General features: G+C 47.3%; 2 protein-coding genes across 2 annotated transcripts in view; one reads left to right on the top strand and one right to left on the bottom strand.

The window, feature by feature from the left end:
• Nucleotides 1-2,632: 2,632 nt before the first annotated feature.
• Nucleotides 2,633-26,903, bottom strand: part of LOC125943541 (uncharacterized) — a 48,994-nt gene continuing 24,723 nt past the window's right edge. Inside the window, exons 5-7 of the mRNA XM_049662911.1 lie at nt 21,612-22,088; nt 18,156-18,383; nt 2,633-3,037 (exon numbers count right to left, since the gene is read on the bottom strand). Of these exons, the coding sequence (XP_049518868.1) occupies nt 2,633-3,037; nt 18,156-18,383; nt 21,612-22,088 (1,110 nt within the window). The remainder of the gene's footprint in view (nt 3,038-18,155; nt 18,384-21,611; nt 22,089-26,903) is intronic.
• On the top strand, nt 6,000-13,474 carry LOC119440412 (uncharacterized). The gene is made up of 8 exons (XM_049661639.1): nt 6,000-6,424; nt 6,497-6,622; nt 7,122-7,281; nt 7,416-7,579; nt 7,911-8,119; nt 8,605-8,956; nt 9,044-9,144; nt 11,536-13,474. Exons 1-7 carry the CDS (start codon nt 6,222-6,224, stop codon nt 9,132-9,134), a joined length of 1,305 nt encoding a protein of 434 aa, XP_049517596.1. The 5' UTR covers nt 6,000-6,221; the 3' UTR covers nt 9,135-9,144; nt 11,536-13,474.

Here is a 26,903-nt window from a genome sequence, read left to right as displayed (position 1 = left end):
AGCGAGTCGCACGTTCGGCTTGCGCGCTTGTCCTCTCCCTCTGAGTTCGGGGAACGGCGGATCTGCACGACTCTGCTTCGGGGGATGGATGCGACCAGTCGAAGATGGCCTCAAGCCGACTGCTGCGCCTCGCGCCGCCGTCGGATCACCTACCTTCTTACACCGTGGTAAACAAGAGAGGATATTATGCCACGACAAGATGGCGGAGTAAAGCCAACTTCCGCTGTCATGGAGGCTTCACAACAAGCTTCACAACATGGAGGAATGTTTCCTTCCTCCATGCTTCACAACGAGTGACGTCAGGGCACCTCCTCAGTTTCCTCCTTCCTCCGTGGAGCGGGCTCTAAGCATTCCAGCTTGGGAGATGGTGCGCGCGAGCTCGTGGCCAACAGCTATGGCTTCCGTCGAAGTGACGCGTTTCCGCCCTCCTTGCATTTTCACCCTTTCAAGGCAGAGTTGGCGTGGTGCACGCGCTCTTGGATTTCGCATTCGCGCTCTTGTTTCGCGCGAAACGGGGAAATGACTGCACGATCTCTGCTTATCACACACGTACGGGTACGTAACCAAATAGTTGTTCTTCGTCGACTATTCGGTTGCCCACATATTTCGTTGACCACGTAATTCTGAATGCCTCCAATCATAACGCTGCAATGAATTCAGTCGGCATACCGCGGAGCCGAAGCAATTCGTGTCTTGCGGTACCTCTGATAGCAACTTGCATCACAAAGGTTGTTGCGATGTTGCTGTTGCATCACGCTGTTGCTGTATCCGTCGCACGCGCGTCGAGTTTCTCGAGCTGGACATCGTCGATCAAGAACTGCAGCAGCTTGTCAGTGGTGCCACGTTGACAAAGCGCACGAAATGCGATAGCGGATGCGGAAGCGACATAACACTCGTCCGATGATGCGTTGGTGTTCCCGAGCGCAGTCGCCTAAAATCGCAAAATCGCCGCTAAGCTACGCTCCATAGGCGTCGCGCCGGAGCAACACCACCTAGACTAGCAGAAGGCCTGTTCACTCTGATCCATGACGTCACGCTACCTGACCCGAAATTTCCATTGCCAAGGCTGGCGTGACGAAAGCGATGACGTCAAAATCACTGTTGCTTACTCGGGAGCATCCCCATTAGATTCTATGGCAGTCGGGCCAGGTAGCATGACGTCATGAATCGGATTGAACAGGCCTTGTACTATCTAGGCGTGTTGGCCGGAGCGCGGTATACCTTAACGCGCCCAATGGGTCCCGGGGATCTCCAGTGCGGGGCAACGCGCCGCGCCGGAGCTTTCGAAGAACGAGAATATGATAACGGCCGTCTGTTATGTGAAATTTATTCAAAGTTCGCGCAGAACTGACTGAATTTGTTTTCACTAGCCCCGCCCCATCAATCTTAACCACCGTCGGGATATCCTTCCAGTCGTCTATAAGTACATTTTTCGTCATATAGATCCGTTTGTTCGTTAAAACCGATAGCCTCTGGTGGGCTAAGTGCACCAAATACCTTTTCGATGGTTCCCTCAACACTATCACGCGATATATGCAAGAACCGTATTCTCCGACAAGTCTACTTCTACAGTTCACTTCCGCGCCCTCAAAACAGCCCGTGACTGTATAACGCGTCTAAAGCATGACGATGATATCAGCATCTAAATTGAAATGAAACGGTGGTGCATGCCATCAAGTTCAATTTTGAAAACTTTCTGGTGCATTGAAATCTTGAAATATATTTAAACACTAAGTACATTATTCACTGGAGAATATTGGGTTCTCTTGCACGTTATCCCTTCCGTTGCTTCGTCATTATTTCAGCCATCTTCTAATGCCTCCGCTGTTCAGTTTCCTTTGTGTTTCGCAGACCCTCCTTAAAGCCTATCGCCTCGGTCAAGTCTACTGCTTCCACATTTATTGCCGGATGAATAAGCTGACATTATAACAGGGTATGCTCAATTGGTTTCTGTGCCATTTCCACACACTATACTAGTCTTCATCTGAAAATGTGCTATAGCCATACGTGTTTTCAGACTGCCTGATCTGGCTTCGAAGAGTACGGCACTGCCTTTTGGATGCGATGATCATTCAATCAATCAATCTTTACTTATTAGTTTCATTTTAAATATACAAGGACAGAGGTGGCCACAAAAAGCTACAATCATGAGCAGCTTGATGGACAGCCACTCCCACAATGACAGCGCAGGTAGGCACAATGAAGTTTGTGGTACGTATACACAATAGAAAAAAAGAAGAAAAGCTCCGAATATGGACTGACGATGATGATGAATTTTAGTGGCATCTTTCTTTGAAACGAGGCGTACAGTTACCTAGCCTGCTTGAGCTACTCATTTTCAGTCAATCATTTAACCTATCTTTCATAATCTAGTTAGCTACGTCTGCGACGACACCAACGCTCTCTCCCTAGCATTCTTGCTGCTCTCTACTATACTGACTTCCTAACGCTGCCACCAGCTTTGAACCCCAGCAGTTGTGAAACATAGACGTTCCCTATACAGTCTCGATAGGGGGTGACATCTTCGCATGCCATTACAACGAGCCGAGTCGTCGCCAGATTTTTTTTTTTTTTGCGACAGACAAAATTCTCACCATAATAGGTATATCTGCCTCACCAAAGCAACAGCGTTTCAAGCCCGGCGGCCTGTGCGCGCACTCACCGGCACCTCGAACATCTGAAGCAGGTAGAGGAAAAAGAACGTTCCGAGGGCGCCGAAGTTGGCCTTACGCAACTCTGGGCTGCTCGGTTGGTATATGGGGCTGCGCAGAGCCGCGTGAGAGACTCGCAGTTGGTTGAACCACGGATCGTAGTGCAGGAGCTCGAGCTGGTCCCACTGCCAGAGCAACTGCATGCGCTCAATCTGCTCGATGGACACATGCCACAAGCGGGTGGTGACGTACAACCAGAACTCGATGAGACCCACATGCGGCGTGGCACCGGACTCGCTGCGGTGCCCGCAGGAGGTGCAGAAACTCTCGTACAAAAGCCACAGCGTCTCGTTGGAGGTCTCCACGTCCGGTGGCCACACGACGGTCTTCCACATGGGAGAGTTGGAAGAATATACTCACTGCGGATGTTGTAAGCCATAGATAAATTAGGGGGTTTAACGTCCGGAAGGAACACAATGGGCCATGAGGGACGCCGTTTCTATAGATTCTTTAACGTCAAATATAATTACTGTGGGGTCTCACACGTGCTTTGGGACAAGGGAACGACAATACAGTAGTGCAAACAAACAAAAGGGCATTTATTGCACCTTTCATACACTGCTACACGCTAGCCGAATTACTATGCATAGAACAGTCACATGGGCGCGCGACAAATCAAAGAAGTCCGACTCACCGCGACCGGATAACGAGCGAATATGTTCGCCCCCTGCTATGACACCATCGCCTAGTCGTTCACGTGTACCACGCGAACGATGGCGCGTTCGAACGATCCGTGTTCGTCCATACCGGTGCCCTGCTCCCGGCCACGCGAGACGGTCTCGCGAAGCGTGGATCGGCGCACGCGCGAAACGTCCGCATCGCTCGCCGATCCCAACCTGAAGAGGAAGCGCCTTCCACCTTTTGCTCCCAAGTCACCCCGCCGTTCGTGGCGTTAGCATCGCGACACTCGCGCCATCTCTCGCAATGCGCCGCAACCACCACAACCGCTGCCGGCGCTTAGCCACGCGGAGAAGCCGGATTACAGGAGACGCGAGTTATGCGGAGAAAACAACATCAGGGGACGCGTGAGAGTCGCGCATCCCCACAGTACACAAGCGCTTTTGCATTCCGCTCCGCAGAAATGTGGCCACGGCAGCCGTGAATTGAACCCGCAACCCCGTACCCGGTAGCAGAACTCCATAAGCACAAGGCCAGCCACCGCGGTGGTTCGCTAAGCTATAGACTAACAACTCTCCTAAGAGACTGACAAGCCTAAGATACTTCCTAAATATTCCTAACGTTTCGTAGTTGAAGGATAGCACTTCTCTCCTTCAATCAAAAACCGAAATAACCCGCGAATGAACGCGACATGGTAAGATCAGGGTCCTTCAATACTTTGAAGGACCCTGGTAAGATGCTGCCCCCGATGCGACATGCGGTGCGTTGAAAATATGGCAGCTCCAAGTTGTGGAACCTGCTGGAACCTGTTGGCGACTTGGTGGGTGAAGTTGATGATTCGATTATTTACGCGTTGGCAATGAACGCGGGATGACCATGTGTCTCCTAGGACAGCGTTCTTGGGCGATCATATTAGCGGTTAATTTTCACTTTTGTGGGCCCTCACGCCCGACGGAGCGCCTCATTCAAGCAGCGGCCAGGGCCTAATGGAGCGAATTTCTTGCGAAAAACTGGCGAACGGCCGCGCGCGGCGTCCGCCCGGCGGCCGGCAGCTCGGACCAATCAGGGCCCGGTCGCGTCCGACTTCCTGCCGCCGCATTTGACTCGGCTAGCCAGCCAAAGAGCCTAGAGCGAACATGGCGACAAAAGGTGCGCGCATCGCGTACAGTGATCGACTGATCACAGCTATTCAGGCGTGACCAATATGGTTCAGTTGCAGAATAATGGTTCAATTGCAGATACAAAACTATTTTTTTTCACTGTATTTTACTGGGAATGGAATCACGCTGTTTCTAGCAACACTGAAATCGTGGCGGCAGGAGCCGCTTATTTTTCGCCACCTGTGGGTGCGGCACAGCGGCGGCTCGCTATCATTCCGCCGCACTTGTGCGGGCCGCACGAAGTTCGCCGTGAACGTTCGCTCCATGTGGGCCGGGCTTAAGTCAAACAATGGGCACTGAGAGTAATACCGAAAGAGAGTCGTGGTGAGTACAGCTGGTTTGGTAATTATTTGTGAGATTCTTGCCGCCACACTTTCAGGGCTCCCATTATTACGCATTCGAAGTCCACTCTGTTCCAGAGAAAGTTTCGCAAACGTTTTCTCGTCTGCCTGTGTCGCCAGTTGAAGATCACGCCCGGGTATCGAAAACGTCTATTTTAGTGACATTTTCGAGACGCATTCACTCGTACTCTAAACGTACAATCACTATCTAAAAATATTCTTTTAGTAGTCCAAAATTTTGTTGCACTTGGTTTAACACAGGAAATCCCAGGCTTCATTACATAACCACAAAAATTATAACTTTTTTATCTTGATGTCTAGCAATCGAGAGTGAATTCGCACAAAAAGAAAGCAACGAAATATTTGCCGAGTCAGAACAGTGAATATTCAGACCCTCAAGCGCCATTTATAAAGCGTCTGCAACGTGGCATCCGCCATCTATAGCCGAAGGCACGGCGAAACGAAATTGCTCTCCCGACAGCATCGCTACAACACGCACAGCTGCTGCTTTCCCTCTTGTTCTGTGGTGTCCTCCTACTGCTGTTCGCTGCTGTATGCGAAGCAAGGGGTTCGTGCCAACGCCGATAACAAGCTAGGCTTGTTTTTGGGTTCAGTAGGCTTAACAAAATAATCGAAGCAAATAAAATGTGCATGCTAACGCATGCAACCCAGACGATGTTTTCCGTCTGTCACGAAACGCGAACGCCCGTGTAGCCCACATGAGCGCAATTACTTTTTGTTCGATTTTTTGTGAGACTACTGGTGTTTTATATGCAACGCACTAAGAAAAGTTTTAGCGTTTTAGACCTTAAGGTGACTAAAAAATCATTCCGCGAAAGGGGTGAAAAACAAAATTGACTCGCCATCCTGGCCATGTCAAAGGGGATGTCACCCGCCGCGGTGACTCAGTTAGCTAAGGCGTTGCGCTGCTGAGCACGAGATCGCGGGATCGAATCCCGGCCGCGGCGGCCGCATGTCGATGGAGGCGAAATGCAAAAACGCCCGTGTGCTAGCGATGTCGTGCACGTTAAAGAACCCCAGGTGGCGAAAATTAATCCGGAGCCCTCCACCACGGGGTGCCTCATAATCAAAACTGGTTTTGGCACGTAAAAACTCCAAAAAGAAGAAAGTAGACGTCCAGCGACGCAGTGGAAAACCGCCGCTAAAGGCTCATTCACACCGGCGACTTGAGGAGGTCGCGCGACCATTTGCGACTCGCAAACAAAAAGCGACCGAAGGCGACTGATGTTCACACCGGCAAGCCCGGTCGAGCGCGACTAGCCAGTCGCAATCCCGGAGATTCTCGTTCTCAGCGAGAACTCGAGGGATCTACGCAGTTCGCGCGCACTTTTCAGTTCGCGCGCACCTCGCACTTCGCTCGCCTTCCAGCCATGGATTTCGACTCTAGCGAAGAGGAAGACGTGGTCAGTGTGCTGATGTGCTCTGCCGTGATGTCAGCCCTGGCAGCGCGGAAGCCTCCGAAAAGAAAACGACGCTGGTGGGTGCGCCCGTGCCTCCGTTCCCGAGAAGTGGCCGGCCACGCAAGCCGCCTCCTGCCCGAACTCCGCGCACATGACGAGGACTATTTTCGAGAGTAAGTAAATTCTAGTTCGCGGTGTCTGGGAATCGGGCCATAATTTGTGTGGTTTCTTTTGCTGCTGTTTAGCTTCCTGCGAATGCCGCCCAGCACATTTGACACGTTGCTGGCACTGCTACGCCCCAGCATCACAAAGGAAGACACGAACTACAGGCCTGCAGTCTCAGCTCATGATCGCCTAGCCATGACCATCAGGTAAAATGCATGTCAGCTCAAGAATAGTATAAATCATGTGTGCGTATGTTTCGCATGTAAAGAAGCCACAACAGTGAACATTGATGTGAGGTCAAAGCAAGTCCGACGTTTCTTTTTTTTTATACACAAACCGCTTTAAGTGAACTTGATACGTTGCATTTCTTTTTTCATTAGGCAGGGGGCGATAAATATGGCACGAAATGTTGTTGACTTCATGACGGAGCATGCATTGATTTCACAAGAAATGGCAAAGTTTGCGATTGGCGTGGTAGATAATAACATCTTTTAAGCCCCTTGCACAGTTGAATTTGGGCAGTAATGTGCTATTATTTTTAAGAAACATTACTTTGCACCACTTAAAATACATGTGTTAAGAGATAATGCTAGCAAATACTCACAGTACAATTATTTTCAGTTCGCGAAAGTTATCCTAGAACCACGGTGAAAAATGAGGCGACTGTATATTCCCATGAAAAAGTATGTTTCATTGCCTTGACAGGTTCTTGGCCACAGGAGAGACACAGCGAGACATGTCCTTTAACTTTCTGGTGGGCAGATCAACAACATGTGCCATTGTGTCAGAAGTGTGCGACGCTCTGTGGACTGTGTTGAAGCCGCTGTATCTTCAGCATCCGCAAGGGGCTGATGAATGGCTCAAGGTACGCCATAGTTATTTCACTAGGTGTTTCTTAAGAATGATTTTTAACATATTGCTTGTTTGTACTACTTCTTTGGCATGTGTAATAAAAGAAACCATATTAAACATTATTACCCAATGGCTGTCATGCTGCAGGTAGCCACAGAGTTTGAGGAGCGCTGGAATATGCCACACTGCGTCGGGGCTATCGATGGAAAGCACGTGAGCATCGAGTGCCCAGCAAATTCAGGAACCCTTGATCACAACTACAAGGGTACTTTCAGCAAATCACTACTTGCTGTCTGCGACGCACAATACAGGTGAGACTGGGTCCTTGCATCCCAATCTTTACTCAATGTTAGTAGAAGTGGCATTTAAAGAAAGTAAACATCCAGTCCTTTAAAGTCTCATGACAGGTTGCTATGTTTATAAAGTATTACGTAGCAGTAACAAATACCCACAGATGGTGAACCGTAGAAATACATGTGCATGAGCACACACTGAATGTGTTGTACATGTTGCACATTATTGGTGGCTATATGATGTACTGTAGAAAGAGTGTTCGTCGCAATGAAATGTGCATATGGTGTCAATTGCAATTTCATACTTATCGCGTGTAAAGTTTTTTGCGATCGCGCCGTTTCTGTGCAGGTTCCTGTACGTGGAAATTGGCCACAGTGGCAGTGAGAGTGACGGCGGCATTTTTTCTCGCTCCACCCTACAAAACGAGATCATCAGTGGGACCTTGGGGCTGCCACCGCCGAGGACTGTTGGGAGTGAGGGCCTTCTCCCGTACTTCCTTGTTGGCGATGAGGCCTTCCCGCTCAAGGATTACATGATGCGGCCATACCCACGACGGAGTAGGTGTATAGCGTAGTACTGAATATGTTTCTATCTATTATGTTATTACCCTAAATCACAGATAAGGCTGTTTGACCAAGAAATTTATCCTTGCGATGGGCTGTAGAGGTGAAACAAAACTTTGCAGAAAACCTGTGAAATCAACCAAACGTGCATTTCTTTAATTGCGAATGGTGCTCAAAGGGAAGAAGCGTAGCAGCATTATAAGACGTTACATATGGTATTTGCAGTGTTATTACGGCTCATTTGTGCACAGAATAATGTTTCGAAAAAGAGAAACTCTTTAGCGGCAGGCTTAGCATCGGAAAAGTGAGATGCTGTGCTGTGCAATGCACTCGGAATGTTTTGCTTTGCATGCCGCTTTTTCCGTAGGGTATGACATACTGCATTGCATCAGTTCTACTGTGTTATAGTGGTACAATTTTATGAAAACATTAACTGTGCATTTATTCTTAGTTCATTGATTAATGTTTTTTTTTTTCAGCACTTCATGAAGACTCACACGAGACGCACAAGCGGCGCGTTTTCAACTACCGCTTGAGCAGGGCCCGGCGAGTCATCGAAAACGCCTTTGGAATCCTGGCTCAACGGTGGAGAATTCTGCGGCGACCGTTCAAAGCAAAGACTGATAACATCAACAGATACGTGGGGGCCTGTATAGTGCTTCACAATTTTTTAATGAAAGAGTCGTCAGCCTCTTCTGCTGCATACTGCCCACCAGGTTCTGCTGACAGCGAAGACTGGGAAGGGCGACTTTCGCCTGGCAGCTGGAGGGATGAGGAACCAGCCGGAGGTGCCCTCTTGCCAACTAAGTCCAGTGGGTGCCACGCTGCTCGGTGCGTAGGTTACTTGTATTTCAAAAGATGTTTGCTATTTAAAATCTCAAAGGTACGCTAATTAAACCTGGCATATTATGTTTATAGGTACGCGAAAGAAGTTCGGGACAAGTTGGCACACCACTTTATCACAGCCGGCCAAGTTCCCTGGCAAGATAAAGTGGTCACCAGTACTTGAACTGCACAAGGTGTGTTGTCAAAGTACTTTATTCATAACAAACACTTGCATTATACATAGGAATTTGGTATGTAAAAAAAAATCACAAATGCATGGGGAAACAAGCAACGAAGTGTCATACGAAGTTAATGCTTGAAATTAAATATCACATACAGCTTACCTGCACACATACAGGTATTGCATTCCATCTATATATTTGATAAAGGCACGTGGGCATGACATATCACAATTGCACCTCCAACACAACGCAATGACTAGTAAAAAAAGATTTGAACAGCTGCAGTAGCAGCATAATATGTTCCTTTGTATTTCTGGCTGATAGTACAATTACGCAACTCACCACAGATTAATAAAGAAGGTTATTGAAAGGCACTGTTATAAAAAAAATAGTTTTTGCAATACCACAGAAACATAAGAGGAAAATACAAAATTAGTCACCTTTTCCTCGGGACCAAGTTCATGTAAATGTGACCACCAAGTGCGATCACTTTATGAAATATGTAACACAAAATGAGTACAACATACAGATGCGCTTACACATAAAAATACATTTGCAAAGTTTACAAGACTTCAGCACAGCAAAAAGGAAACTAGGAATCAAAGAATACTACCGCAATCACTTAAAGGGCATCTGTTACAGGAACGTGTGTAGGCACTTGTGGTGCAGTATTGTTCATATTAAGTAACATTATTACAGGGACCTTATCGTTGAAGTAATGCTGGTGCATTTGTGGTTTAATTAACAAATTTGTGCAATGTAATAATTTTACATTCTTCAGATGTCCCACCAGATGTACTTTACAGCAGTGTAAGATTGTATTGCTAAGATAGAATGTAGGCAACATAATCCTCTGGCTGTGATTCTTTTTCTCTTTGTTGCAGCTTTTGTGAAACATTGTACTGGTATAGTGACATATTGCTACCAGCAGTTAGTTAGGATGAACTTGGTTACATCAAAGTTCACCAGATAAAAAAAAATACAGGGTCACTGCCGAGTTCGTATGTATTATTCCGACATGGTAGTGCGTAGGTTACATAACTGGTTAAAAAAATTAAATTATGGGGTTTTACGTGCCAAAACCAGTTCTGATTATGAGGCACGCCGTAGTGGGGGACTCCGGAAATTTGGACCACCTGGGGTTCTTTAACGTGCACCTAAATCTAAGTACACGGGTGTTTTCGCATTTCGCCCCCAACGAAATGCGGCCGCCGTGGCCGGGATGTACATAACTGGTGTTAGTGTTAAAGAATGGGTGCCAACAGAAGGGAAGTGCAGTCTTGGGCGGTAGAAAATTATGCGTGACGATGGAATTAGGAAATTTGATGGTGGAAATTGGAAATGGCTAGCGCGAGACGGGTAGTTGGAGATCGCATGGATAGGCCTTCATACTTCAGGGGACATGAAAATAGGCGTGCGATGATGATGACTAGAATATGTTGCAGTGATTGAGGTTTAATTGCTGTTGTTCCTATTTTCCACTTCCGCCTGATACATCATGGACTCCATCAGGTGCATAAGGTCTTGCGCGACATGAAGTGGCAGCGCCCTCAGGCGTGCATCTGTTCTCAATGCAAAATATGCAATGTCATCTCTTTTGTTAGTGGTTCTGTGCTCTCTTAGTTGAGCTAGGTGATCCATACAGGCTTGCGCAACAGCCTCGTGGCTTGCGCTCTCACCTGCATGGCTGTAGAGAAAGTGTGTCAACTTCAATGCATGAATGTGCATGTTCAGTCGCGCTCTTACTTGCTGTTTATTGTATTTGGTGGCATGCGTACCTTTGTTGCGTAAATGGTAACAGTTTTGTACATTTATGTTCGGTAAACATTACACGTCTCTCACCTCGAATCTTCACTTTGTTTGCGATTCCTCGATGTCCTCGGGCTGCAGGCAGTAAAGCTTAGTGAGTTAGAGTGTGCAAAAACAAAAGCATTCTTATAGCCACTCCAAAGGGTGTCGGATGGCTAGAAAATTTAAATATTTTTCACATACCGTTTTGCTGGTGGCACCTCTACTGTTTCGGCACTTTGTTCGATGGCATCTCTGCAAAATTAACCACTATTACAGCACAGCACGCAGTTAAGCGTAGCGTAGTATGGTGTACAAGAAGAACGCGAGTCTTGCAAGTTTTTCGAAGCATTGTTGCTTGCTGGAAAATTAAAATATTTGCTCACGTCAGTGCTGGTAGTGTCGGTGCTGGCTCCTCTTGGAAGTCTTCTCTGTAATCTCTGCAACAGAGAACAGTATTACAGCATAGATGATTGAACATCTTTGCGCCGTTAAGCATAAACTCTCAAAAACCAGGTGCATTTCTCAGTGCTACATGCAAATTCGATTTCATGCAGAAATCGACACAGTCCATTGTGTTAACAATATGTGCAATTTAAAGTTGTCTTTACGCAGAACTGCAGGGCTCGATGTCCGCTGCCATGGTGTCCGAGGAAACCCCTGGTTGGGCGCCATCTGTAGCTTCTGCTCGGCTGCAACGACCGTGGAAAAGCACCGTTTTATGTATCGCATTTCACATTCATACATGCATATGCCATTACCAGTGGTCAGCTGCCAACCTGTCATTCATGCCTACTCACCTCGCATTACGCACATGCTCTATTACAATAAGCGTTGTGTGTTTCCGCTCACTGCCTAAGAAAATCAACGTTCTCAATGTTTTCTGTTGGGCTACTCTTTCAGTTGCTCTGAATGGTTTTTTTCATTTGTACTACTGTTTGACTTGTGCTTGCTTATAATTTCGTGCCATTTTTGCGTTTGTTTCGTTTCTTAATATTCATACTATTATGTTACTTTTGTGACCATTTCGAGTCAACTTTGTGCTGTTTATGTATTTGCATTGTACTGAGACTATTTCATCATTTGCTGATTTCCTGTTGCTGTACTGTACTTATATATAGATATGTCGCTATCACCCATGCTCTTCGGTGCCTGAGAGGCACCATAAGTAAAAGAAACATGAAGTATCACATGTATCTGCATACAAGCTACATTTTGAAACGTTGTGACTTACACCTTTTTGCCCTCTTAAGTTATTTTGGACAGGTGTCGAGGTTTCACTTACAGATAGAGGTTGATGTTACGAGCACCAATTCCTTGGCTAAACCTACATTGTTCACCCCTACCTTAAATGTAGGCTTCATTTTAGACGTTACCTTGATCGAGTGTCCTCCATGCTGCACAGCACCCTGAAAGAAGTTTACCGTGACAAACTTGATTACAGTGGCATGATCCAGCGTATTAAATGAACAGATCGTGCACATGTAACTGCCATGTCATGCAGGTGTCCAACACCTACTGTAATTTTTGGGGGACAAAAATTTTTTTCAAGGTTTCGTCCGAGTGTGTTGTACAATGGCAAGGAACATGCGTGATAACGAAACCAATATAGGCGTTTTTTTCCCCTAAGCACTCTATGCCGCAGAAGTAGTGCCAGGGAGGTGCCTTACAACGCCTTGTAAACATTACGCATACACCAACGACGGTGACTCGACAATGCTGCCGGCGGAAGTGGCTCTGACTAGTATAGCTGCCACAGAGAAAGATGCCTCCGATAGCTTCGAGAGAAGTCTAAAAGCGTTCGTTTTGTACGCTGTGAGCAATGTTGACTGAACTTTCTTTGCTGCTAGTAGTAGGCATTCCTAAAAAACTTTACATAAATTTAGTTAACACAAACACAAGTATAGCATTTTGAGATTACTGTGCAATCGTGCACATGTAATAGTGTTTCAGCATGCCAACCCATTAAAGTACAGTCTCACTCCGTTGTACTTGTAAATAAGTTCTTTGTTTGAAATTTGCTGAGAGCTCAACTTCTCGCTATGCAGAGGTGCAACCTATTGTAATGGATATATGAAAATAACGATTTATGTTTGCGATAACTAAACATGTTACTTTGAGCTACAGACATTTTGTCCATTGCCTGCCAGTGTAAACAGCATTTCAATGCATGCTGAGCATGCATGTCTCCTGCGAAACTTTCCTTTGCTCATGTGTTTTCAGGCATGACAATAAACTGTTTCATTTTGACAGCAAAATATACTTGCATCACAGGTTCCGACGCCACCTCGGTTAGTTCTAGCATGGCCTCGAAATGGGGCCATCTGATGGTGGGGACATCAACTGCCCCTGCACCACTGCGCTGCTTATCGCGAACCTCCTGTTGTTTCCTCTTAAAAATGTCTCGCAAGTTTTTAAATTTTTTCTCTGCAGAGGTTCCTGCAAAATAAATAAGTAGTTGTAATTTGACACCAGCATGAAATTACACGAAATAAAATATGCTTCACAAAATGCCTCTCCTCTCGTTTTCTTTGTATTGTGTTAGCCGCAACATTGCTTCACATTTTCACCAGCGCTTACGTAAATCGCAGAAAACATTCAGGTATGTATAGCTGTGCATCCTCGCAATTTCTTTTTATAACAGCGTGCGAACCGCCAGTGCAAACCGCACGTTGCCACGCTCATTCCTTCACTCGTGAACGCAGTGTTCACCGCGAGGCTCCATACTGATATCAGCACCGCGTGCTGATAAGTTTTGTACGTCATTATTGCGCCGCTAATTTCCATACAGAAACAAAAAGAGGAACGGGGGGGGGGGGGGGTTGCTTCGTCACAGCGGATATTTGTAAAGACCTTTCAAACAGATATAAGCACGTTAAAGCTGGCAGGAAGGGCGTGCGTGCACAAAATAAACGGGAAGCGATCATATATATACAGCCAAGCTCTGGGCCGCGATTTTGTAGCGTTGCTTTTTCCGATGCAACTCTGCGCCCGTGGACTAACGTCCACCTGGCCACACACGGACGCTTCAAAAGCGGGACGGCATTATCATTGCAAAATACATCACACCGCGCCTCTGCAACATTTGACATATAGTTGCAAACACGAAAGCATATAGCACTTTCGCTTGAGGTACTTACGTGAGATGCCGAACATGTTCCCGATCTCTGTCCATGCGACGTCCTTCTTGTTGCGGTCCTTAAATGATGGGTGCAGCTTGTTGTATAGGTATGGATACTGCTTAACGGCCTCTATAAGTAGCTCCGCCGAATACCCAACAGCTTCCATGGCGGCGTGCACTTCGTATTTGCCGCGATGCGGGAGGAGGCCGGATGTAGACGCATGAACGATCACTTCCGGTGCGCCGCTGATTGGTTTATCAGTTTTGCGACCACGGTCGCGCGACTGAAAAATCGCGCAGTGAGCGACTGGACCAAAATGGTCGCTTTTCGAGAAAAGCGACCATTTGCGACCATTTGCGACTGGTCGCTTTGCGACCAACTTGGTCGCGCGACCACTGTCAGTCGCCGGTGTGAATGAGCCTTAAAACTTCTGAAGGCGGTATTCTTTTGGAAATTCGAAATCGTTATATGGCCCATGAAGCGAAAAATCCGGCGTTAACATCTGATGGCACCAAAACTCATGTGAACAAGAGGCGACGTACGTCACGTTTGACATGATGGCGAAACGTGATTACGTCATCTCCTCAAACGTCACGTGACTGCGTCATCACACCAAAGGTTGCGTGATCACATCATCAGGTAAAACGTTACGTCATAACGGCATCGTCACCTCGCGATATCACCCTGATGTCATGTGACGACGTCATCACGTCAAACGCAACGTCACGCGATGACGTCATCATCAAGTGATGATGTCACCCGATGATGTCATGTGATCCCGCTTGGAGAAGCATGCACACTGCGCGATTCCCGCTTCTTTGCACAGTCTCCGGGATCGGCCCACATTTTTGTGTGAGCAAATGTCGCGCACGCGGACAGCGTCGTTGTAAAAGAAAAGTTAATAAGTTCGCCCGTCACATTGCCAGTGATAGCAAGGTTTACCGTTGAGCCTGAACTCCTTGGACGGTGTTCTAACTCTACGCGGGTGCGGCAAAATTTTTGGCACCTTGTAAACTTCAACGCGCTGTGCAAGGCCCGTAATGCCACCGCACAGCTGTCACCGCGCCGCCCGTAAAGAGCGGTACCAGTGAAATTTCATCACACTTTAACATTGTAAACACTAATATTGCTTTGCACTTTTTTAACTGTCGTGAGGAAATTTGAAATAAAAGGCATACGCAGGGATTAAAATGTTTTATTGCTGTTGTTCGCGCGCTGCAATTGTAAAAAAATCCGAGGTATAATACAGTCAACATAAGACCTGGTTTGAGCAACTTTGGCGGCTGAATAGTATATAGCATCTACATTGCATTACGGCATAAGCATATAGCATACATTACGTAAAAATATGCTGAACATCACGGCGACGGCGAACATTCGCCTGTAGCGTCTACATAATTACTATCGCACTAAAACAACCCACGGATTGTTGCAGCGCGCATCTAGCTCTAAATATTTCCCAGACGAAGTAAAAATGAAGGCCGCTTCTGAGAAGCCAGCGCAATGTTCGCGACAATTATATCTTGAATTGTAATAAAAAAAGGCGCTTTGGCAAGTCAGCATAAGCGTCAGAGTGAGCATTTGTTAATGCCATTTATTCACTGAAAAGTCCAGACAACTCGGCAGAGTCTATCAGAGCAGTAGCTGCCAACGAAAATAAATGACAGAGTGGGTACGAAGCTGTTGAACATCGCTTTACACATCTTCACAACAGCTCTCCGACGGCACAGGAAAAGACAAGGCCCGGGCGCTGCAACCTCAATCTGTCGCCGCTTTATGGGACGGCGCGATGTTGAATGGGCGCTCGTTTTCGGTACTTCCGTTTGGCATTTACTGCGTGTTCCTTCGTTTTTGTCTCTGGTATTGAGACGCAGCGCAATATGGTGCGTCTTTATACGGGTATACGAATAGTAATTTTTGAGGCCGAATCAAACCGAATATCGAATAGTTTCCGAATAATGAACAGCCGTGATCACAATAAATATAAAACGATGTTCACATCCTATAAATTCCTGCCATTTCATATTACGTTATGAAGCGTTGTTTATTAAAATCACAAATGCAGGATTAGGAGCAAGCGTGGTTTCTTTGCATGCACAGGACTATTCTGAGAGCGGCGAATGATCGATGTACAGCCTATAAAGTATGGCTACCTAAGCGACGTCGCTTGCTCCACCTACGACAGTTCTCATGTTTTATGTCTATACTATAACGCCCGCGGGGGTCAACATTTACCGTACTATTACTCGAATTTTAAGTTCAATTGGGTGCAGTTGACGTTTAAAATATTAGAAACGTATTCTTAAAATGCTCGTATTTGCAAATAGTGACTATTCGATTAGAAGACTGAATCGAATAGGACAGTATTCGATTTGTTATTCGAATGTTTCGAATATTTGCACGCCCCTATGACAGCGCCTACAGCACGTTTGCGGGATTGCTCACGTTACTGCGCTGTGCTGACAGCCGGAGCGTCTGTAAACAGCGAAGTCCTCAATTCTGACGAACGCCTGAAGCATTAAGCAGCGCACGGAACACCAGTTAAGAGAGGACACGCGCCGCGCCCTATCGTGCGCAAAATCGATACTTGCGGCGGCGAACGGCAGAAAACAGCGCACCGAAAAACTGGTCCTCGATTTGCCCATTACGTATGTCCTCCACTATCGCGGGACATGCATGCGCGATCACACGATTTCACCATCACAAGCTCGAAGCGAGAGACTCGAACGAAGCAACCAAAGTGCTCATTAGTTGCGTGTAGAGAACTTTTATCAGGTTCGACTAAGAGCACAAGCTCCCGGAGCTACGAATTTTCCACACGAGGCGCGTCTTCTTGCGGAAGTAACGGGTTTGGAGGGTTGTAATACAATGGCTTCCGTCAAAAACCCGAGAGCGCATGAACAATTGTTACGGTACATAGCTCAGGTATGAAGAGCGTCATCGCCGCGAATAAAACTCTGCAACGGTAAAAGTTTCGGCACGTTTCGATTTCAAAGCAGACGCCTCTCGAGAATTGCCGTCCGAAGGCGCAAAAGCCAGCGAGTGAGGCTTCGTTGATTCGTGGCGTCACAGTGAAGTTCACTCTTACGATGAAGTTGACTGGTGCATTTTAGAGCCCTGAATACCCAAACGCCGACGATCACCGAGCAGCACTAAGCCGCATCGCAACTGCGCCTCGAGGAACACGGCCGACGCGGTCAGTGTTGCCAGATCACTACGCATTTTGAATACCGGATATTGGTTCGCTGAACTATCCACAACTGAGGAGAGGTCCCTCGAAGGTACCAAAAATGCTAATACGGGCTTTGCGTTTCTATTCCAGTGTAATGCATCGTAATGAATCGGCAGTATTTGTAAATAAATAAACCTTGATTTTGAGGAAACACACTCAGCGTATGAAAACAATGTCGCAGTTTCACCCGAACGGCGAAGCATCGATTGCGATAGCGAATTAGTAGAGAGCTATACGAAGCAAGGATAGTAGTTTAATTATCCATATAAAGTTGTAAACATTCGCTTACAAACTAAATAGACAAGCACGGTGTCACGCGCGCACCGGTGAACATGAATACATCTCGCTCGATGACCGCGTAAACTCGCTGTGAGTACGCCGGAGTGAGAAAGCGTGCCAGCAGCAGAGGGCAAATTGACCTTCACGCTGTCTCTCGTCTCGCTTCAACGCGAACTAAACGTCGAAAGCAGAGCGCATACGAAGCTACAGGCACTCGGCGCATGCACTTTGTCCCCATTGCTTTGAAGGTGAGGCCCGCGCGGGCGCGCACTTCGCCCGCATCGCAGATGGCTTTCAAGATACGGCGCGGCCGCGCTGCAAGCACAGCCGACCAAGCAGAACACCCCCCCCCCCCCCCTTCCTCTCGTATTATTTCGCTCGCACACACAGCGTACGGCGCGCGGCGACGATTTTATCGCCGTTGGACTTCGGAACCTCACGCGTCAACGCCGACGGCAGAAATGCGCTTGAAGTGTCCACGTAATTGCTATCGCAATAAAATGATACATTGGTCTTTGTGGTGTTAGGTCCCACTATTTGGTGAATTCAACTTAGCTTCTTCAAGGAGAACCAAACTGCCGCTTCGCTCGCACTGTGCCTACCTGTAGGTCCCCCAGCGTCTTAGCGAACCTGGTCTTGTCCTTGTCGCTGAGCCAGGGCACCCGGCTGGCGAGCTCTTTCATGAAGTCGACCAAGTCCAAGAAGAACTGCTGTATCTCGAGCCGTGAGTCGGGCGTAAATAGCATCGTGGAGCTCTCGGAGGCGAGTAGCAGAGCAAAACTGCTGGCCATCATCCGGTAGCATTCCACCTTCACCTCACTGCGAGCGATCTGCGGATAAGGCGGAATTTCTCACGTTTTTTTAATGGACGCTTCTCACACTTATTTTTTAACGACGCTTATGTTCCCTGCGTGCGTGCGTGCGTGTGCGTGTGCGTGTGTGTGTGTGCAACAACAACAATATCTACAAAAAGGTTTCATGTACGGATGTGTGGCTGCTTGACAAAGCGAGCAAAACAAGTAAGAAAAAAAACTTCGAGCTCTTGCTTGATTTGCAACTTGCATGCCTGTTTCCTCCTGTTCGCCCGTCGTTCAAAACGTGCAACTGAACACAATCTGATGATATCGCTGCAATAGTGGCCTTTATTATGAGACCGTAACAACAACAAAAAAAAAAAGAATTGAGTGCGAAAAGGCCTAATGTACGCATGCGTGACCATTTGTCGAAGCGAAGGTTTTCCATTGTATGTTTAGTTTCAAGTTAGCGCCCACGTTGTTTCGTCGTGCTCTCCAGAGTCCTCTATATTGCGCTATTTTTATCCTTGTCAATACTCATAAAAATGCGAAAACGTGAAACCTTATAAAGGTCAGAATCAGGTAAACTGAAGGGAATGGGGGTGGGTTGCTCGGTTCATAAATGTTGCAAGGAGATAACGCAAGCTGCTCGTGGGGTCGGACCGGCGGTGACCTAGGAGAGGTAAAGAAAGGCGGGGTGAGGGGGGCGGGGCGGCAACATCGACGACACAGACGCTCTTTTTTTTTTTTTTTTTTTTTTTGCGGCCAGTTTCGGTTTCAAGGAGCCTGCCAAGGGGAACTAATTGTTCGCGTAGCTCCCACATGAACTCCGGTATTCAAAATTTGTTCGTTGGGATAGGTAATGTGGAGCACGGGCGCCAAAGTACTCATTTGCTGTAGCCACCTATTGTTGATAATTAGAAAGTTAATTACCATAACTTCGCTAATTAGGCACGTAAGTGCGGAAATTGCTCTGTATCTAGAGGCCGCCAAACCGTACACTCGAATGGTAAACATAACGTGACTAATATATATATTTTTCTCATTTTAAACATTTGGTACAGTGCAGCTAAAAAAAAAACACCCTATATATTCTCATATGTTGGCAGCCTTGGCGCTGGAATAGTTCTCAAAGCGTTGCTAGGTTGATCATTTTGTTCCTTTGGAATGTAATGCAATCCTTGCTTACCAGATGAGCCCGAGGTGGTGAACCGAGTAGGTGAAAGTAGGTGAACCCGAGTAGGCGCTGTCAGTCCACGTCACGGCAAGCATCACCGTCGGCCTTTCGTGTTCGTGCCCTATGCCCTCATTTTCCGGCCTTAAGGATTGGCGCGGCTTGCTGTCGCATAAACTTGCTGTATCGGCACAGCTTTACCTAATGTTTCTTCTTAGTGCAGGAGATAAGGCGACACCGGTACGATTTAGAGAGCAAGCGCGAGTATAATATAGTTCGGATCTAGAGGAAATAATTCCGGGAGAACCAATCTGATGATGACTTTCGCGGTTAATGCCATTGGCATTAAAGCAATGCAGCGAAACACCGCGGTGCCACAACCGAAACGCGTCATGTGTTAGGCGTGTACTGCACCCTGGCTCCTCTCTCGCGCTTCCCTCTTAGGGAGCCTACATGCAACGCCGTTTTAGGGTGGTGACAGCCTTTCTAAGGGCACTTGCCGCCGCCAGCTAAATTGGCGGGTTAAATCTGAAGCACAAAATGGCGAAAGACCAGCCGACAGAATACATTTCCCGCAACCCTTGGTGACGTGAAATTAATTAACTTCTTTTAATAAACTTTGGCCTCAGCAGCCAGAGAAAAATGGCGCATCTGAGCGCTGTACACGGCAAGTCTACGTTTTAGTTAAACAGGCTAGTAAGGACAGTCTTTATTACAGCACACTTTGAAAAGCACCCTTTATATATTATGTCGAACTGGAAGGCAACGACAATGCTAAACACAGTTCACGTTCTTGGCGTGAGATAATGCTACCACGAGCACGCCATTTTCCCTTATAACTTGTTGCGTTACATTTGTCGATAGACGTGCAATAGAAAAAGAGGTTTGATGTGTTAAAATAAAAGGAAAATGCAACTAGTATGTTAAAGATGTATGCAGGTTTCTTGTGCGCATTGGCGCAAAACTAAATTAAATCAATTTAATAGAACGCGTGCCAACATTAGTAGATCAGAGCGTGAAAAAACAAAGGCAGGAAGACTGGGGACCAAAATGGCTACCCACCAAATTTGGCGGTAAATAGCGGTGAAAATCTTGGTGTTGTCATCACCCTAAAACGGCGTTGCATATAGGCTCCCTATTCCCTCTGAACACAGGGCGCCATCTAGCGGGCGCCGTCGCGAAGTCCGCGCGTGACATCATGACAATATTGTCTCAATATAAACAGGGTGTGTATCACGTGGTTAGACAGAACCAAGATAATGTTGTTTGCCATCGCTCGGAGCAAATCAGACGGTTCTTTGTATTTCAGCTAATCACATAATTCGTTTTTAAAAGTTAATCAACTTCGTTAAATATTATATTCAGGGCAGAATTGTCAGTGAGAAAAAATGTAGACCATCCTGAAAAATTCCCGGTTCAGCTTTCTGGTGCTCTATACGTGCTACGTTAACCATTTTTTTCCGAGCCTGAAAGAAGCACGCGATAGGCCACGTCGCGCGGTAATTTTTCGTGTTTTGCGGGCTTTCTTTAACTCCCGGAAAAAAAGGTTTCGTGTAGCACGTATACAGCAACAGAAAGCTGGATCGGGAATTTTTTCAGGATGCTCTACAATTTTCTCACTGACACTTTTGCTTTGAATATGATATTATGAATTATGTAATTATCCGAAACACAAAAAGTAGTCTGATCTGCTCCAAGCGATAGCAAGCAATATAATCTTGGTTCTCTCTAACTACGTGGAATTTAAAATTTTGCCAAGTTAAATTTTGCCACTTGTGCCAAAATCTAAATTTTGGGGCAAGTTACGTGGAACACCCTGCATATCACAAAATATAACGCAATTATTGCATGGAAGGCGTCCCAGATCTGAACCTATTTACCACCAAACAAGCGGGACGCTCACCGTGGCCATATATCACGCGCCCCATTTTGGAGGTAATCTGAGGCGGACGCAACCGCTAGGCGAGCCTAGATGGCTAGTGGTTGCATGCACGTACTGTCAACGTAGACTGTCTCCAATAATAGCCACGATTGAAACACACCCTTCCTAATTATGAAACGGAGTATAATACCGAACAGAGAAGGCTCACCTCCTGGCTGCCAGCGATGACGACGTAGCCGTCGGGCCAGCCGATCACTGTGAGAATCTGTACCAGCCACCATGACAGGTGCCGCATCAACTCCTCCACGCTATAAGTGGTGAGAAGCCGGCCGACGGCGTGCAGGATGTGCACATCCCGTACGACCACCAGCGTTGACTTGCCCGTGCCAGAGCCGCCGGGCGCACTTACGACCGGGTCTATCCAGTTGCCCAAATGCGTGTTTGGGATGCCGGCAGCTATCTTGGCCAGGCTGGCTACCACGGGCTGCAGGCGGGCTCTGGGAAACCTCGCTTCGTCCAGGGTGGAGAGGATGTCCTTCTCGATGGCCAGGCGCTTCGCGACGATCCCGTGGTCGGGTAACGAGGCATTGTAGCGCGCGAGGAACAGCTCGTGGTACTTCTCTCGGCCGCCCACTGCTTCGACGGTCCGCACGAAGTCGAGCCAAAACGAAGCTGATGCAGCGGCCTGTGAGGAGTTGTCAGGAGGATGACGCAGACGTGATTTTAATGCCATTGCATTATAAGCAGACTTCGTATCATCGTCTAGCCTAATACCGGGGCCCGTTGGCGAAGCCACTGCAGTCTAACACAGCGAGACTTAAAGCACTAGCTTCCACGAGGGAAGAATGCGAGAAACTGGCACGGGACGCGCGCGTCAGACGTTTCAAACAGCGACGTCTGAACGGCAGAAGCACACGCGCGATCATTGCCTAATAATGGTTAGAGCATTGGGCTGCTGCGCTGGAAGGCAGATGTTCAATCTCACCACCGCGGTCAGGCATATTTTATAGCATTATAGGAGGACTTCACCAACTTACGACGTATCTGACAGAAAACTTGTGTGTGCTGACCGTACGCAAGCGCGTCACAATGTACACAAAATAGCAAGTCTGTAAGAGATACGAGGAACAGACACGTCCCTTTGATAAATCAGAGTGCGAATACTTAAGTGCCGAGTTCTGGCTTTTTTATTTTTCACAAGGTTGTCATAAGTCATATAAAGAAGTTTCATTAGTGGCTTGTGGAACTTGTTATCGATAATTAACTGCTCAAAGTCTGTGGGTTGGTCTCCCCGAATCCCAGCACTTCTAAGCAATTTTACAGTGATGCTGTATGGTTCTGCCTCTCAATGGGTATGTCGTGGGAGGCAGAACTATACAGCATCGCTATACAGCAGTGGGAGGCGTACCCGGAGTACCCCTGCAATGAACCCAGCGCGCCGCGTGCGCCACTAGGTTCGTTGCAGCACGACCATATGGCGCTCGCCTTCGCGCATCGGCGGGAGCGGCCGCGCCGGCCGTGCGGGGAGTGAAAAAAAAAAAAAAAAGCTCGCCTTCGCACATAGCATTCGTCGCAAGCATTTCCCGGTAAATTTACGATTGCATAGGCTGCACGTAGGCGCACGCCGCGTCTGCTGCTGCGTTCCTTGTAGCACCACCAGGTGGCACTCGCCTCCGAGCATCCGCGGCAGCGCCGGCGGCGCTGCCGCGGATATTACAGTTGCCGCGAAGCGTCAACTGTCAACTGTAGCATGCGAAGCAGGGAGTGACGTAAGTACACTTTCGTATGTAAGAACACGCCTATCAATTGATTTGTGCTGTGACAGTGCTATGCCAGGGCCACTTGTAGTGAGGACTCGTGAACAGCAGCGTACACACGAGGAGCGGCGAAGAGAATAGAGACAACCATGTGCACAACGGCGTCGTGCTCGTGCCACGGATGAACATCGTGTCCAGGAGGCTCAGCGCAAACGCCAGGTGCGGCAGGATATTGATCAAGTTCGTGAAGCCGACAACGCGGCCAAGCGACGAAGGTACAATGCAATCATTCGTTTCAAGAATACAAATTGAATTTCTCGATGCAGTATTTGGATTTAGTTACTCCGTCTGTGACCGACTGTGGTTCCAGAACGATTTAATGTGCATCTCAAACGTTACGAATCGACCAAAGAAGAAAAGCGCACTCGACGTGTGCTCGCGTTCCTTTCCTGGGGCGGACGTTGCAAACATTAAAGGGTATGCATGGTGCCTGCCAGGATTTGTTACTCGAACGTAAAGTGCGCAAGCCAAGTCGCAGGCCGTTTAAACGTCTTAGGCTAATAATTATGTAAAGTGCATGTGAATGTCACCATATGAATAATTTCAAGCTACGTCACAATGGGTAATCGTTCTAGTTGTCGTTCACAGCTTTGCTGTCCAACCACCTTCAAAGCGTGGACTGGAGAGCGATTTTTTTTTTTTTTTTGCTTGCGACTTTTGTCCCTGGGCACAGCCACAGCAAATAGCGAGCATCCGCTACAGATGAGAAGGCCGAACAATTTGGGCGCTTCACATGGTCTTCGGGTGGCGAACCCCAGGCCTAGCTTACGAATGGCAGCACCTCGAGCACAGACAAAAAAAAAAAAACCAAAGGGCGAACTCAGGACAAACAATACGAATGAGAACTTTTCGTGTTGGTCATTCATGCCTGTCCTTCACGTATCGACGTTCACGTATTCACGTTCCATTATGAATATCTCCTGCACACACGCCAGTCACAGTAGAGGGAGATGCGATGTCAAATTCGTTAATATTAAAATTAAAGTACAGGTTCGTTAAAATTAAAGTTAACTTCTCGTTAACTTTTCATGTCAAAAGCATGATCTGGGGCCACATTCACAAAGCTTTGCTTTCGTAAGTGCTCTTTGCCATTAGCCGGTCGCCTTAGATAATATGTCTCGCATCCGGATTGGCTGAAATTCTGTCTTACCAACAATTCTAGCGTATGAAGCTTTTGTGAATTCGGGTGGTGATTTTGAGGCACGTCGCAGTGTGGTGATCCAGATTAATTTTGGCTAGCTAGGGTTCTTTACCGTGCACACAACCGTGTCGGCTAGCGCAAAACAGGGGTAATTGGTGATCGCAAGGAGAGGCCTTCGTCCTGCAGTGGACATAAAAATAGGCGGATGATGATGATGATGACCGTGCGCACAATGCACATGTATACGAGCATAGTTGCATTCCGACACCATCGGAATGGAGCAGCCGCGGCTCGTGCCTTCTCCCCTCTGTAATACTGTAAAGACCTGAGGGTAAAAATATGAAATGAAAGAAATGAAAAAATAACGGGCGAAGACGAACAACAATTTTCCGCAGCACATCCATCTTTTCGAGTGATTTACGACGTTCATGCAATTGGCAGTTTTTCTGTGTGTAATTTGTGATGGTCCGTGATGAATAATACCCTCATTTATCACTATATCATCCGTGAACCACGAAACACTACGCGCGCATGAACAGACATACGGAGTGGCAATTTAGCTGCCAGCCACAATGTCGAATGATACCACAACACAGAACATCTTGTCGAAATCGCTGTACCCCAGTTGCAAACTTCGCAGCAACTCACACTGTTCCTGGTATCCTGGCTGCAACGTCATTGCACAATGGCTATCCATCAAGCGGCCGCACTCGACGCAGAGGTGTGTGTTGCGGATGGGGCGCTATCGCTTTGATATACTTTAAGGCTACACACCCCTTACGTCACCTTGGCAAATCAATTCTGGGGGATTGGCCAAAAATAGAGTCATACCAATTTCACATACGCAGTGCGGCAGTTTGGTGGGGCACATAACAAGTGGCACGTTCTTAGTGACCAAGGTTGTCTACTAGATCAGAGAGCAGCCAACAGCAAGTTGTCCAATCCGGCATATATCTAGCATACCACGTAGCTCAGCAAGACAGCGGCCAGCTCGTACCTAGTGAACCAAGCTCGTAGACAACTTCGGTCACTGGGTATTTGAAATAGGTTAGATGCACACCGCTAACTGGGTGAAGTTCCCGAAGAATGCTAATCGCATTAATACCCACCCACCTACCCATCCACTCCTCCATCGACCCACCCACCCACCCATCGATCCATCCATCACCCGTCCATCCTACCATTTATATACCCATACGCCCAGGACGAGCGTCACAGGCCACTGCATCAGGTTCGCACGCTCCGGCGCGCCATGCATTTCGGAGGCCACACACAGGCTTCGCGGCTGCGGCGCTAGACGGCACCGAGTGTCCTAGGGAAGCACGAAAGATGCGCCCCGCAGCAGTACACGCCTCGCACATAACTCGTTTCTACGGTGTGAATACGTTGTGTCGCTGTATTTATTTAATGCTAAACGCATTACCGTCAACAGTCGTCATGAGATGGGTTCTGCCACAATTTTTCTTTCTTTCTCTTTTCTCTTTTGTCTTTTTTTTTTTTGCATATTTCGCGCGCTTTCTTCAGAGCCCGGAAAATAGAACTACGTACGAATACGGCTTCACTGAATGTTTTTTAAAAATGCCCAATAACTTTTACAATCATGCGTATGCCTTAAAGACGACTATTTAAAACGTTGAATAACTAAATTTACTAATCAGGTAACTAACCGCATTACGCAGAGTAGTCTGACTAATTAAAAACTACGGACAGTGTACTACTAGTCTGGGGCGAATGCGCAAAGCTTTTCGATCGTGAGTGCTGCTTGCCGTCGGCCAGCCGCCTTCGCTAATATGTCCAACACCACAATTGGCTGACACCTGCTTCTACGAACAGTTCTGGAACAAGAACGTTTTTGTGAATCCGGCCCCTGATTATTATTTTTAAATTTTGGGTCAAGTTAGGTAAAACATGTGGTCGTCAGCCAAACCATATGTTTCCATCTACGTTATGTTTTTCATGTAACGAAAACGTGTTATAGCATTAACGCTTATATCTTTTCAACAGTTTTATCAGCGCGCCTCACTTTGGAATCATTGTGTAGAAGTAAGCAGCCATTACTCGATCATGCATGCCTCGTGCCACACGCATGAGGCACTCGGAGTGAAATTTAGGTTCTCGCTCGGCGTTCAGAGAGGCATATCTCGGCAGTACGTTTGTCGATGCGAGCAGGAGTTTGAGGGAGCTCACTGAGCCATAGCAGCTGTATATTCTATCAAACTCAAACCTCTGCTCTTCAGGAGTTAAAAGGCCTACGAGCGCGCATCTTTTTCTTTTTTTTTTCTTTTTTTTTGCACAAATTTTACGCTTGCTTGGCTTTGGCGTCCCCCGTTCAACACGCAGGGTCCAACAATGGAGTGGAAAGACTCGGGCAGCAAGAAAGAAGAATGTTAATTCACGCCGCGACCTCTGACCACGGCGGAGCGAGCATAATTGCAAGTTTACACCATATATTACCCTCACTAGCTGTCAAGTTAGGCACGTAAGCTTTCTAATGCGTGCATAGATGTCGTGCGCTTTACTTTAATATCGTTATGTAAAGGAA

This window comes from Dermacentor silvarum, chromosome 2 (assembly GCF_013339745.2).
Source record: "Dermacentor silvarum isolate Dsil-2018 chromosome 2, BIME_Dsil_1.4, whole genome shotgun sequence".
NCBI classification, from domain to species: domain Eukaryota; kingdom Metazoa; phylum Arthropoda; class Arachnida; order Ixodida; family Ixodidae; genus Dermacentor; species Dermacentor silvarum.
Note: the sequence above shows the minus strand (reverse complement) of the source record. Positions and strands in the feature narration are given on the sequence as shown.

What these genes read in the sequence shown, in the direction of transcription:
- LOC119440412 (XM_049661639.1), top strand. Translation starts at nt 6,222, where the DNA reads ATGGATTTCGACTCTAGCGAAGAGGAAGACGTGGTCAGTGTGCTGATG. An exon ending in CGCCTAGCCATGACCATCAG is followed by an intron (nt 6,623 to 7,121) that starts GTAAAATGCATG and finishes TTGCCTTGACAG; the next exon opens with GTTCTTGGCCACAGGAGAGA. An exon ending in GGGCTGATGAATGGCTCAAG is followed by an intron (nt 7,282 to 7,415) that starts GTACGCCATAGT and finishes GTCATGCTGCAG; the next exon opens with GTAGCCACAGAGTTTGAGGA.